Source organism: Crotalus tigris, unplaced genomic scaffold (assembly GCF_016545835.1).
Source record: "Crotalus tigris isolate CLP2741 ecotype Arizona unplaced genomic scaffold, ASM1654583v1 scf7180000022970.308977840:1548163, whole genome shotgun sequence".
NCBI lineage: Eukaryota > Metazoa > Chordata > Lepidosauria > Squamata > Viperidae > Crotalus > Crotalus tigris.
The window spans coordinates 1,428,386-1,442,191 of NW_024099557.1; the positions used below are offsets into that span (position 1 = coordinate 1,428,386).

The 13,806-nt window shown below is 45.3% G+C and overlaps 1 protein-coding gene across 3 annotated transcripts in view; it reads left to right on the forward strand.

Moving 5' to 3' along the window:
• MADCAM1 (mucosal vascular addressin cell adhesion molecule 1) overlaps positions 1-3,426 on the forward strand; it is a 39,493-nt gene extending 36,067 nt beyond the window's left edge. For all 3 annotated transcript variants that reach the window (XM_039319327.1, XM_039319326.1, XM_039319329.1), the window contains one exon: positions 1,123-3,426. In XM_039319327.1, coding sequence (XP_039175261.1) covers positions 1,123-1,232 — 110 coding nt within the window. In that variant the 3' untranslated portion in view covers positions 1,233-3,426. The remainder of the gene's footprint in view (positions 1-1,122) is intronic.
• The last annotated feature ends 10,380 nt before the right edge of the window (positions 3,427-13,806 follow it).

The window sequence follows — 13,806 nt, forward strand, 5'->3', positions numbered from 1 at the left end:
TTATTATTATTATTATTATTATTATTGGTGAATCACCCTCTCTCAGCCCAATCCATCTCACAGGCGTCACTGTGGGGAAAATAGGAGGAGGAGGAGGAAGAAGTATTAAATACGTTTGCTGCCTTAAGTTATTTATAGAACTAATAAAAGTAAGGTTAAAAAAACCTTAATGTATTTTTAAAAAAACATTTTTGAAAAGGTGTTAAAATGATTCATTGTAAAGTTTTGTTTTTTTAAAAAAAAAAATCTTTATGAACAATACTATTTACATTAAAAAAGAATGAACATATATGAATAAAGAAGAGATCAAATTATCATAAATTGGGGAGAAATGTAATTTACAGGCATAGGTCTTTAATATTTGCAACCTTAATATTTCTACACGTGGGAGGGCGCTCATCTTAGTTTTTTGCTCACCTACAGACAAAGGAAGGGTGGAGAATAATAGCAGTAGCAATAACAATAGCTCCTAGACCAGGGTTTCTCAACCTTGGCAACTTTAAGACTTGTGGAGTTCAACTCCCAGAATTCCTCAGCCAGCAAAGCTGGCTGAGGAATTCTGGGAGTTGAAGTCCACAAGTCTTAAAGTTGCCAAGGTTGAGAAACCCTGCCCTAGACTTATATAGTGCTTTACAGAACTCTCTTTAGCGGTTTACAGAGTCAGCTTCTTGCCCCCAACCATCTGGCTCCTCATTTTACAAACCTCGGAAGGACGGAAGGCTGAGTCAACCTTGAGCCAGTCAGGACTGAACTCCTGGCTGTGGGCAGAGTTAGTCTGCAATGCTGCATTCTAACCACTGCACCACCAGGGCTTAGATAGCGATAGCACATAGACTTATATACCGCTTCATAGTGTTTTACTGCCCTCTTTGCGCAGTTTACAGAGTCAGCCTATTGCCCCCAACAATCTGGATCCTCATTTTACCACTCTGGAAGGACGGAAAGCTGAGTTAACCTTGAGCTGGTCAGGATCAAATCTCTTGGTTATGGGCAGAGATTGCCTGCAATCCTGCATTCTAACCACTGCGCCAACAGGGTTGTATGAGGTGGGTTAATAGAAGATGGACGCATCTGTCTACTTAAGATACTAAATACATGGTTGGTGCACCTTTCCTTTTGCAGCCAGTGTCAACACAGATGCCCTTTTCACCATCGGAGCCACTGGATCCCTCTTAGGACTGATCATCATAGGCTACGTCTCACATCGATGGCGGCAACGGCGGCAGTGGTGAACAAGGGAAGGGCCAAAAAGCTTCCGTCCATCTCCTTGGCTACACCCCCTCTGGACCCTGGACTTCTCACCAGGCCATGAAAGCTATTCTTTGGCCTTCAAGGGCTATCAAGCAAGGACTTCGCTGACATGTTGCCAGGATTTTCTGCCTTGGGCAAGAGGTGGAAATGAAAAGCCTGTTTCCCAGGCTCTGCTTGAGGCCATTTGCCCCATCGATGGGGGCAGTAGGCGTTCACTGCAGAACTGCTGGCCGGATCCTTCTCCAGTTTTGATGTGAACTGAGTGGAACTGTGGGTTTGAGTGCCACTGTTTATGTCCGGCATAGACAATCCAATCTATTGTGAAAAGTCTAAGTCAGCAACTTTATTGACTTCTGCCTGTATTACAAGAATCTTCCCAGACTGCTTGCCTTTGTCTGGGAACAACCAGATAAGGTTCCATGGGACTTGGGGAGGGGGTCAAACCTATGTCTCTTGTGGCTGTGCCAGGACTCAAGGCTAAGTCCTCGCTCGACCCCCTCCTCCCTGCCTGGTTGGAAGTTTCCCAACAGTTTAGGATGGACCTATGCCAGATGGCCTGTTGAACAACGACGGGAGAGTAAATCAAATGCTGTTTCTCTCTCTTTTTTTTTCTGCACATCCTGAACCTACAAGAGCTGGTTCTCAGATGTATGCACTTTCTGAAAGTTGCAGGGTGTTTTCACATCCAGCCAGCAGGAAATTTATTTCCGAAAAGGGCTAAGCTATCTTTGGGGCTGGTGAGTATAGACTGGGAATTTTGAGAGCAACGTTTATTTCCCAGGCAAGATTGGTCCTGCCCACCAGCATGAGATAATAATAAAGTTGGAAGGGACCTTGGAGGTCATCTAGTCCAACCCCCTGCTCAGGCAGGAAACCCTACACCATTTCAGACAAATGGCTGTCCAGTCTCTTCTTAAAAACTTCCAGGGTTAGACCATTCACAGCTGATCACTACCATGCCTGCTTAGCTTTCTATGTTGTTGCAGGTACATTTGAGTTAATCCCAGTCAGGGGTTTATAACAGTTTAATTATTTGGTAAGTTGTAACACTACGAAGCTTCTGTTTTGTCCTCGTTCCCAGCATTAGGACTGCAATTGGTTTCCAGAATAATAAGGACTGTCAACAACCAATACCTAAAGGAAAAGAACCACTTGCTCCCCAGATCCCAGAAAGACCGTTAGGAAAGGGCATCAGAAATTCTCAACCTACATGGGGATAAATTGATTCTAAAAAGGAACTAATTCAGTTGCTGGAATTCTGGGGACACCCTCTCAATCCCTGTGGTCCTCCATTTATGAACACAATTGAGCCTAGCAATTGTGGTCCTAAGTCATGACGGTCAAAAAGCAGGTCTTTATGTGACTGACCGGATTTTACGACCTTTTTGCAGCAGTCATTGAGCGAGCACAGTCATTAAACAAAACCACCATGAATTGCTATGGGTAGCCTTTGCCGGAAATTAGAAGTAAATGCCGGTTTTCAGCAAAAATGGGGATCGCAGGTCCACGGGACGCTTGCCAAGTGCCCAAAATGCAGTCACATGACCATGGGTGTGTGTGTGTGTGTGTGGCTGTCAGAACTTCAGAACCAGATCGTAAATACCTTTTGGGCAGTCTGCCTTATCTCTGAACAGTCATTAAATGACTGGTCGTAAGTCGGGACTATCCTAAAACTTTGTACAAACAACTCTTGCAAGAATCAACGCTGGGAAATAAAACACGTTTGCTTCTAGGGCAGCAGATGCCAAACAAGTTGCCCGCCAGGGCAGAGGGCGGTTGGGAATTCAGAGACTCCAAAATCTAGCTTAGCCAACCTTGCAGGGTATTTGTGAGACTACAAAATACAATACGAAGGACCCGCTACCCTGAGCAACGTTAATCCAGTATTTTATGCTGTGCTAGCTGGGGTGACACAAAAGGGATCTCCCCATAGCCTCCTGTCTCAATGAGTCTTGCTAGAGACCTGGACTTAAAAAACAAAAACAAAACACTTTCCGTTTAAGGGGGTTGCCAAACAGCCCGACAAACTTCTGGCAGAACAACTCATTTTCCCCCCCCCCTTCAGTTTTTTGCTTATCTAAAATGGTGCAGTCCGTGATTGATTGGGTGCCATTAAGTTGTTGACTCCCAGCAACCTCATAGATCAGGGGTAGGCAACCTTGGCTCTTTTATGACTCGTGGACTTCAACTCCCAGAATTCCTGAGCCAGCCATGCTGAGGGGAAAGGGAGAGGTTTCCAAGCTGAGCCATGCTGGCTCAAGAATTCTGGGAGTTGAAGTCCACGAGTCATAAAAGAGCCAAGGTTGTCTACTCCTGGCCTAGGCTGAGACCCTCCAGATCAGGGATAGGCAACCTTGGCTGTTTTATGACTTGTGGACTTCAACTCCCAGAATTCCTGAGCCAGCATGGCTCAGCTTGGAAACCTCTCCCTGTCCCCTCAGCATGGCTGGCTCAGGAATTCTGGGAGATGAAGTCCACGAGTCATAAAAGGGCCATGGTTGCCTACCCCTGTCATAGATAGATGTTCTCCATGACAATCTCTCCTTCACCTGGTTTTTCAGATCCTCCAGTCTTGCCCCCATCACCACTGTAACTGAGTCCATCCCTCTGGCTGCTGCTGGTCCTTCTCTTCTTGTCTTTCCTTCCTTCTTTCCCAACACCAGAGCCTTCTCCAGAGAGCTGGGTCTTCCCATAATTTGTTCAAAGTAGGATAATTTGAGCCTGGTCATTGGTACCTTGAGTGAGAATTTTGGACTGGTTGATTTGTTCATTTGATCTATTTATTTGTTTCCTTGACTGTTTGTGGTATTCTTTAGCACAGCTAGTAAAAAAATAAAATTCCTGATTGCAGTTCATTTCCATTTCAGTCTCTAGATAGGCATTTTATCACCGCCTCCTTCTCTTACATTAACAATTACGTATGTTTTTTAAAATTGTAATGCGATCATTGCATAATTAACAGTTCTAAGAACCAAGGAAATTTCGTGTCTAAGAAGTTAGATTAGGGCGTTGTGAGTTTTGTTTCAAGGCCATCTTGAGCCATCAAAATTCACTGGGCAATTTTGCGCCCTTCTCTCTCTCTCTCTCGTCCTTGATCTGACCTATTCAGGATTATTGGTAGTCCTCTACTTGACCAAAACTGAGCCCGGAATTGCGGTCATAGGTTGAAGCATCATGTGACTGGATTCAAAATTACAAGTGGCTTTTTTTTACAATGGTCATTAACTGAACGCTCCAGTGTTAAGTGAATGCCACAGCTGTTAAGCAAATCCATTTTTGGGTGTGCAAAACAGGAAATAACCCTCAGAAACCAACAAAAAATATCCCCCAATTACAGTCATGTGATTGCAGAAGACTGAAAAAGCCAAAAAAGAGAGCTGGTTGTCAAGCACCCAAATGCAATCACGTGATTGCAGGGTGTGGTGTATGCATGTGTATATGTGTGTGTATATACACAGATGTTATCAAGTGCAGGAAATCAGGAGTCCAGACAACTCAAATGAATATATTTATTGTACGCACTACAAGAATCTAAACTAATAATGATCAAAGCAAACTGGGCATTGGATAAGAGTCAACAGAATTCAAGATGGGCTGGACTCAGATCTTCTGTGGGCGCAAAGGGACTCAAGACTGGTAACGCATTTGACCCCCCCCCCAGGCTCAGCCTGGTCATCTCCTACCCATACATGACCATTCTAACTCCAAAAATGGATCCAAGTAGCTCTGAGAAGGTTCGTCATAAATTTTGAACGGTCCTTAAGCGACCGACCAATTGTAAATTGAGAACTACCTATACTACCACGAACTCCTGGTAGGGAAACGGGACATCCCTTTAACAAATAATAAGATTGCATCTTTTGGGGGATATGTCTATGGACAACCAGGTCCTGGATGTCCCAAATGTGCTTTTTTTTTCAGGAGGCCACTGGATTGTCTGGTTTTTCTTTGAAGATGTTTCGCTTCTCAACCAAGAAGCTTCTTCAGCTCTGACTAAAGGTGTTCTGTCCCAGCCTACGTGAGTCCTTGTTAACCTCACAAGGAGAAACCCCTCTTCCAACAAGCAGGCTGGAAACGCAGGAAAAAAACAATCCCCTTTTATTATTCACAGACCTGAGTCAAAGTCCAAGGCAAACAAAACACAGTCCACAGAAACTTGATCCTCAACACTAACGGTTGCCTTCAGCAACCAGCACTTCCCGCACCTTCCCTTTTATTAGGCAGCCAAGGCATGGCTTCCTAATGCCTTCTCCTTTGCCTTTGGAGCCGCGCCATTGCTTTCCTCTGTCCTACTCTGTCTTACTGAAAAAAGCAAGGTTCTGGTGAAAAAATCAAGGTTCTACATTTGGGCAAGAAAAACCAAATGTACAGGTATAGTATAGGGGTACTTTGCTCAATAGTAGTAACTGTGAGAGGGACCTCGGAGTCCTAGTGGACAATCACTTAAATAGGAGCCAGCCACGTGCTGCAGCTGCCAAAAAGGCCAACACAGTGCTAGGTTGCATTAACAGAAGGATAGAATCAAGATCACATGAAGTGTTAATACCACTTTACAATGCCTTGGTAAGGCCACACTTGGAATACTGCACCCAGTTTTGGTCACCACGATGTAAAAAAGATGTTGAGACTCTAGAAAGAGTACAGAGAAGAGCAACAAAGATGATTAGGGGACTGGAGGCTAAAACATATGAGGAACGGTTGCTGGAATTGGGTATGTTTAGTTTAATGAAGAGAAGGACGAGGGGGGGACATGATAGCAGTGCTCCAGTATTTCAGGAGCTGCCCCAAAGAAGAGGGAGTCAAGCTATTCTCCAAAGCGCCTGAAGGCAGGAGAAGAAGCAACGGATGGAAACTAATCAAGGAGAGAAGCAACCTAGAACTAAGGAGAAACTTCCTGACAGTTAGAACAATTAACCAGTGGAACAACCTGCCTCCAGAAGTGGTGAATGCTCCAACACTGGAAGTTTTTAAGAAGAGACTGGACAGCCATTTGTCTGAAATGGTATAGGGTTTGGGGGTTGGACCAGATGACCTCCAAGGTCCCTTCCAACATTATTATTATTATGGTTCATCGCACAGTTAGCCAGATGTTCAGACTGGATTTGGCATTTTGTCTACCTATCGAGTCCTTACCCAGGACTTGGGATAGGCAGATGTGGATGTTTGATGATATTACAGATATCGTCGCAGGATGGAAGCAGTTCCTAGTAAGGCCGCCTTTTGCAATTGACTAATAGCGAATTTATCAATGCCAATGGTGTTCAAGTGGTGCTCCAGTTTATTATTATTATTATTATTATTATTATTATTATTATTATTATTATTATTATTACTCTATTTTCTTGCTGGCGTTTTCGTGCATCCTGGATATCTCCCAGCTGTTCTTCATCACTGTCCAACTCAGGCTCCCAGCACAGCTGTGTCTCAGCCCGAGCGCGAGTAGAGGGGCCAGGCTCCTCGTCCAACTGTAAGTCTTGGAGCTCCTCAGAGCCTTCCTGAGTCTGATGTCACTCCATCCCCCTCCCCCTCCTCCTCTGATTCCTCAGACTCAGCTTTCGGGTCCACTGGTTGGCGAGGAATCACAACAAGATGGTGGGGAATGGAAGGATTTAAAGAGAAGTGAAACTTCTTCAAAGAAAAGAAAGAAACCCCAGTTGCCAACTGAAAAAGCACCTTTGGGACAACCATGCCCTTGATGACTGAGAATCTCCATAGATATTCAGCTATGCACTTTGGGATGGACACCCTTCGAATGCTGCGGGAATATGAACGGATTTCCAGAAAACATTGCAGACTGCAGGAACCATTTGCGCTTCAGCTTGAGATGCAGATAACACAGACTCATCCCCAACAGCCTGTGTGCGTTTTCCAACAGTGAAGGGACCCAGGGCAGAAAACATCCTGCAGCCGAGAAGGCTCCACACCCATTGGCACCACTCAGGTGACCCTAAGGACACAGGTAAACCTCCAAGTGTCCTCAAGGACTCTCTAAAACAGTGGTTCTCAACCTTTTTAATGCCGTGATCCCAACCGGTCGTAAGTCGAGGACTACTCAACCAGTCACAAGTCGAGGACTATTCAACTGGTGCAGCACCGTTTGCAGAATGGGACTTTTGGCAGGCTCAGCAGGGCAGAGACAGCCTGGACAACTCCTATTGGCTTTTGAAAGCCAATAGAATTAGACTCTATTCAAGAGAGTCTATTCTATTGGCTTTCAAAAGCCAATAGAATAAAAGGGAGTAGCATAGCTAAGGAAAAGGGGGGAAAAATGGCGGACTGCGTTGTTTGGTGACCCCTGTGAAATGGTCGTTCGACCCCAAATGGGGTCCCGACCCACAGGTTGAGAACCACTGCTCTAAAAGGAGGCAAATGACCGGCTGTCTGCAAGGAGTATAAATCCTTCCGTTCCCCACCATCCAGTCAGAGCTGAAGAAGCTTCTTGGATGAGAAGCGAAACGTCTTCAAAGGAAAAACAAGGAAGTCCAGTTGCCCCCTGAAAAAGCACCGTTGGGACTTTTTTGGGGTACCAGGACCTGCATCCCCCAGGTTCTTTTAGGGAGCAGTTTTTCTTCTCTTCTTTCAAACTGTTGAGCTGCTCGCTGGCAGGAAAATTAGACCTTTTTGTGCAACGTGCAATTAATATATGGACTTTGTCATCCAAAGGTGTAGACTTCTGAAGTCACTGAAGGCTGTCCTTTCATTCATTTACGGCAGGGGTCTTTAAACCGGGCCCTTTCATGACATCTGGACTTCAGCTCCCAGAATTCCTCAGCCAGGCACGCGTCCACAAGTCCTAAAAGGGCCAAGTTTGAAGACTCCTGCTCTAAAAGAATGCAGATGACCACTGCCCACCATCCAGTCAGAGCTGAAGAAGCTTCTTGGATGAGAAGCGAAACGTCTTCAAAACAAGGAAGTCCAGTTGCCTCCTTTGGGACATAGTTAAGCAACCAGGCACAGAGTACTTGGCTGCCCTCTAGAGGCAGTTTGAGATTTCGCAATCCATATGTTAGCTCTGCTCCAACAAGCCAAAATTTTGCTTTTTGGGAGGCTAGAGATTCCCCCCCCCCCCAAGAGGCTGCCGAGTACAGATTCCCAATTCGAAGGCAGATGTTTTGAAAACAGTTGCTAGGGAACCAAAGGGGCAGCATCTCACCCTCCCCTCCACGTTCTGCTTGCAGGTTCTTTTGATTCCTTGTTATTCATAAGATAGATCTTTTTATGTAGAATGGATAGCAGAATCTGAGGACAGAGTTAAAAGAGGGATCAGGGTAGAATCATTACGTAGCCACAAGAGAACGTAAGCCCTTCGAGTGCTGTTGACCCGTATCTAACTCTGAGCAGGGACATGCTTTAAATTGAAAAGATTCCTGCGCGTAGTCTTTTAGCAATACATCAGTTCAATCGAATCTTCATGTGTGGAACTGATCTTTTTTGGTCTTTTCGTGCCTGACGCTTTCCAAATATATGAATCTTATACAAAAAGAGGACAAGTGTTTCAATTATCACAGGTCTCTTTTATTTTCTCTGATGGCTGTTGTCATAGTTCCGACAGATGAAACTCTTCAAGGAACTTCGAGGCGTGGTTTACCTTAAAGAATCTTTATTTGAGTAGCATAACATTGGCACTAACACAATCGAAGCCAAAAAACTGAATTTCCCTCCCCTGAGCACATAATATCAAAGCACAATTCCTTCCTCCAGTTGACAATCATCAATCACATTCCCCAATTAGTTTGCAACAGCTTTCCCTCCAACTCTCCAGTTCTTATCATCTCTTATTTCAATAACCTTGGTTCTCACACTAGGTCCAGTGTTATTATGTCTAGTTAGATACTTGTGCACATTCCCCCCCCTCCCAGCATCATCTAACTCAGTGGATCTCAAGCTTTTTAATGCCGCGACCCCCAACCGGTCGTAAGTTGAGGACTACTCAACCGGTCGTAAGTCGAAGACTACTCAACTGGTGCAGCCCCGTTTGCAGAATGGGACTTTTGGCGGGCTCAGCAGGGCAGAGACAGCCTGGACAATTCCTATTGGCTTTTGAAAGCCAATAGAATTAGACTCTATTCAAGAGAGTCTATTCTATTGGCTTTCAAAAGCCAATAGAATAAAAGGGAGTAGCACAGCTAAGGAAAAGGGGGAAAAAATGGCGGACTGCGTTGTTTGGCGACCCCCGTGAAATGGTCATTCGACCCCAAATGGGGTCCCGACCCACAGGTTGAGAACCACTGATCTAACTCTAAAAGCAAAAAGAAGAAAATGGTTGCATCTCCACCTGTTGTCAATGCAAAAACATCCGATGTTAGCAACGTTGACAGCTGTTTTAACAACTCCATTCTTGCCCTCACCTCAGTGTTCCCTGACTTACACGATACTTAAAATGGCTCTGCTGAATTTATGCAAGTGCTTTTCTACATTCTTTAGGGCAGGAACCACTGGCAGATTGACACACACAATCACTCAAATTCACTCCTTGACTTCTGCATTGCAAAGTCTAATGGAGCAAGTGATGGGTGGATGGGGGGGATGGACCCTAATAATATAAGAAGCAGAGATGGTGAACCTACAGCACACGTGTCAAAAGTGTCACCCTAGCATTCACCAACAACTATTCTTAAAAACGTGCTTGGTAACTGACATGTACTTTACAATGGTTGCAGCATCCCAGGGTTATGCAATCGCCATTTGCAATCTTCCCAGCCGGCTTCCAACAAGCAAAGTCAATGAGGGGAGCTGGACTCACTTAATGACTGTATGAGTCACTTAACAACTGCCTGGCTTAGCAATGGAAATTCTAGTTTCAATTGTGCTTGTAGGTCAAGGCCTACCTGTATTGTATGCTTTTGCCCATACAATGTGTAAGTTTAATCATACAGGGTAAAAGATACAATACAGATACAATCTGAGGGAGGAGGGAGAGAGGGAGAGGGAGGGAGGGAGGGGGAGAGAGAGAGAGAGAGAGAGAGAGAGAGAGAGAGAGAGAGAGAGCAGATACAAAGGTGATCTACACTTTTAAAATGCTGACTGATCATCCCATCCTAGAATGTGTGCTGATTTATGATCTTATGACTTTCAGACCAAAGGTTCATTCAGAGATTTCAAAGAACCAAAGGGCTGGAAGGGATCTTGGAGGTCATCTAGTCCAACCCCCTGCTCAGGCGGGAAACCCTATACCATTTCAGACAAAAATGGCTGTCTAGTTTCTTCTTAAAAACTTCCAGTGTTAGAGCATTCACCGCTTCTGGAGGCAGGTTGTTCCACTGGTTAATTGTTCTAACTGTCAGGAAGTTTCTCCTTAGTTCTTGGTTGCTTCTCTCCTTGATTTAGTTTCCATCCGTTGCTTCCTGTCCTCCCTTCAGGTGCTTTTTTTAAAAAATGCTGACTGATCATCTCATCCTAGAATGTGTGCTGATTTACGATCTTATGACTTTCAGACCAACTGTCCATTCAGAGATTGCATAGAACCAAAGGGCTGAAAGAGACCTTGGAGGTCATCTAGTCCAACCCCTGCCAGAGGCAGGAGACCTTATTCCAATTGGGACAAATGGCCGTCCAATCCTTTCCTGAAAACCTCCAGCTCAGAATTCTGGGAGGCCAGCTACTCCACTCACTGATGACTCTCCATGTCAGGAAATGTCTACCTAGTTCTAGATTGGATCTCTCTCTCTCTCCAACTAGTTTCAGAATAACAGTATTGGATAAGGATCAAGGAGGACATCCAGTCCAACACACACACACACACCGATCAAGCAGGAGGTCAGACCATGCCAGACAAATGGCTATCCATTCTCCCCCTAAAAACCTCCAATGAAGGGGCACCCCTGAACACAAACCGGTCCATGGATCAATTGCTCTGTCAGGAAATTTCTCCTCATTTCCACGCTGGATCTCTCCCCGTTAAGCCTCGACCCACTGCTTCCCGTCCTGCTCCCTGGTGCCCTAGAGTCAAACCCCTCTTTTTTGCTACAGCTCCCCCAAACACTGGAAGACACCCCCCCCCCATCCCTCTCTTGATTGAATATAGCCGGAAGGGACCTTGGAGGTCTTCTAGTCCAGCCCCCTGCTCAAGCAGGAGAACCTATACCATCTCAGACAAGTGACTGTCTGGCCTCTTCTAAAAACTTCCAGTGTTGGAGCATTCACCGCTTCTGCAGGCAAAACTGTTCCACTGGTTAATTGTCCTGTCAGGAAGTTTTTCCTTAATTCCAGGTTGCTTCTCTCCTTGACCAGTTTCCAACCAGTTTCTCGTCCTTCCCTCTGGTGCTCTGGTGAACAACCTGGCCCTCTCTGCCTTGTGGCCGCCCCTCAGATACTGGAACACTGCTATCATGTCACCCCTATTTCTTCTTTTCTTTACACTGGCCAAATCCAAGTCCTGCAGCCGTTCTTCGTATGTTTTAATCTCCAGGCCTTTGATCATCTTAGTTGCTCTTTGAATTTTTCCCAAACTCTCAACATTTTTTTTATGATATGGTGAGCAAAATTGGCTGCAGTATTCCAGGTGTGGTCTTACCAGGATTTTACAAAGCGGTAATAATACTCCGCATTATCTTGATTACATGCCTCTGTTTATACAACCCAGGATTGTTAGATAATGGAGAAGAGCTATTATTTGTCCCTTTACAGAGAACAGGCAACAGACAGCAACTCGTAAAAATTTTTTTTAATGGCAGCTACATAACATTATAGTGTAGATTTCACTTCTTGTAACAAAATAGGGCTATTTGTCACTGGTTACCATTGATGCTTCTTTAAAAAAAATGCAAAACTAAATACATATATATCAAATCCATCATTCCAAATTTAATTATTATCTTCAATACCCAATGCAGAGTCAAGCTGCTTCCCAAAATAGGTAGAATGCAAGTCTCTTAAGTCAGATGGTAGGTTAATGTTAGCTGCAGCAAGCCACAAAAACTTAGATTGAGACCATGGATGTATAATTGGGAAGCCTAGCCAATATCAGCATCATCAAATTTGCTACACCATACTAAAATTGAATCCAGTAATAATAATTACTACACTACTTCTTCACTGAGCATAAAAACAATTTCCTCCATTTCCTTGGAATGTAGCATGGAAAACCCCTAGTTTCTCAACCTTGGCAACTTTTTCAGATGCGTGGACTTCAACTCCCAGAATTCCCCAGCCAGCGTGCTGAGAATTCTGGGAGTTGAAGTCCACACATCTGAAAATGAGAAACACTGCCCTATACTTTTAGACACCCAGAAAATAAAACCTGGGTGGGTGGGTGGGTGGGTGGGAAAGACTTTCTGAAACCTTCAGGTTCATCTTAGGAAACCAAATTCAGTTTTTGGTCCACTGATTTTCAAACTGGGTACCCATGTGTCAAAATATTGGCCACTGATGACAAATTGTTTCTAGGATTCATTTGATCGGCGTTTGTTTCATATACTCAAGCAAAGGGAAACCCTCAAGTTTTACAATTACAAAACATATTTTTGGGAGGGGTTAAAAAAGGCACAACATGGTCGTAGACCGAAGGAAGAAGGCATTGTAAAGTATACAAAAGCTCACTACAGCAGGGGTCCCCATCCTGCAGTCCGTGGCCACTACTGGTCCGTGGCCTACTGGCCACCAGGGCACGAACCATGCTATACACACTCACGCCCACTCGTCCTAGTGCTGCTGCTGCTGTGCAAACGGCTTTGTGCAGCAAAAATAGGGCGTTGCTATGCAAACAGGATGGCACACAGTGTGAAAGCTGGGCAGTGCGCAGCGTGAAAATCGGGGAAAACCGGTCATCGGGCAGTGCGAAAACCTGGCACTGCACGGCGCAAAAATGGAGGGAAACAGGGCAGCGCAAAGCACGCAAATGGGAAAAAACAGGCAGCACACAATTAAAAAAACGGGGGCAAACCGGGCGGTACGTGGCACAAAAAGCAGGCGGCACGGGGTGTGAAAACCGGGTGACACGGCGTGGAAATGGAAGGAAACCAGGTGGTGCACAGCTTGAAAACAGGTGGTATGAAAACTGGGTGGCGCACAGCGTAAAAACGAGAGCAAACTGGGCGGCGCGCAACAGAAAAACCGGGCAGCATGTGACACGAAAACGGGCGTCACGTGGCGCAAAAACCACCTACTGCATTGCACGAAAATAGGGCGATGCTAGCGCCCACGCAGCAAAACCGGCACGGTGCTAGCAAGTGTCACGTGGGCACTAGCACCGTCCTGTTTGCATCGCGCGTGCTCACGGCCCCATTTGTGTGTTTGCGCGCGCACGCAGCAAATGCTTCTCTCACCCTTTCTCTCCGATCCGCCAACTGAGAAAGGTTGGAGACCTCTGCACTGCAGCTCAAACTTGATGTGACACTTACCGTGTCCAAAATGGGTGGTAGTCCTCTACTTACAACCATCTGTTTAGTGACAGTTACAACAGCATGAAAAAAGTAACTTATGACAGATTCTCACATGACTATTGCAGCCTCCCCATGGTCATGTGATCAAAATTTGGGCACTTTGCAACGGGCATGTATTTTTGACGGTTGCAGCGTCCCGGGTTCACATGATTGCCATTTGTAACCTTCCCAGCCG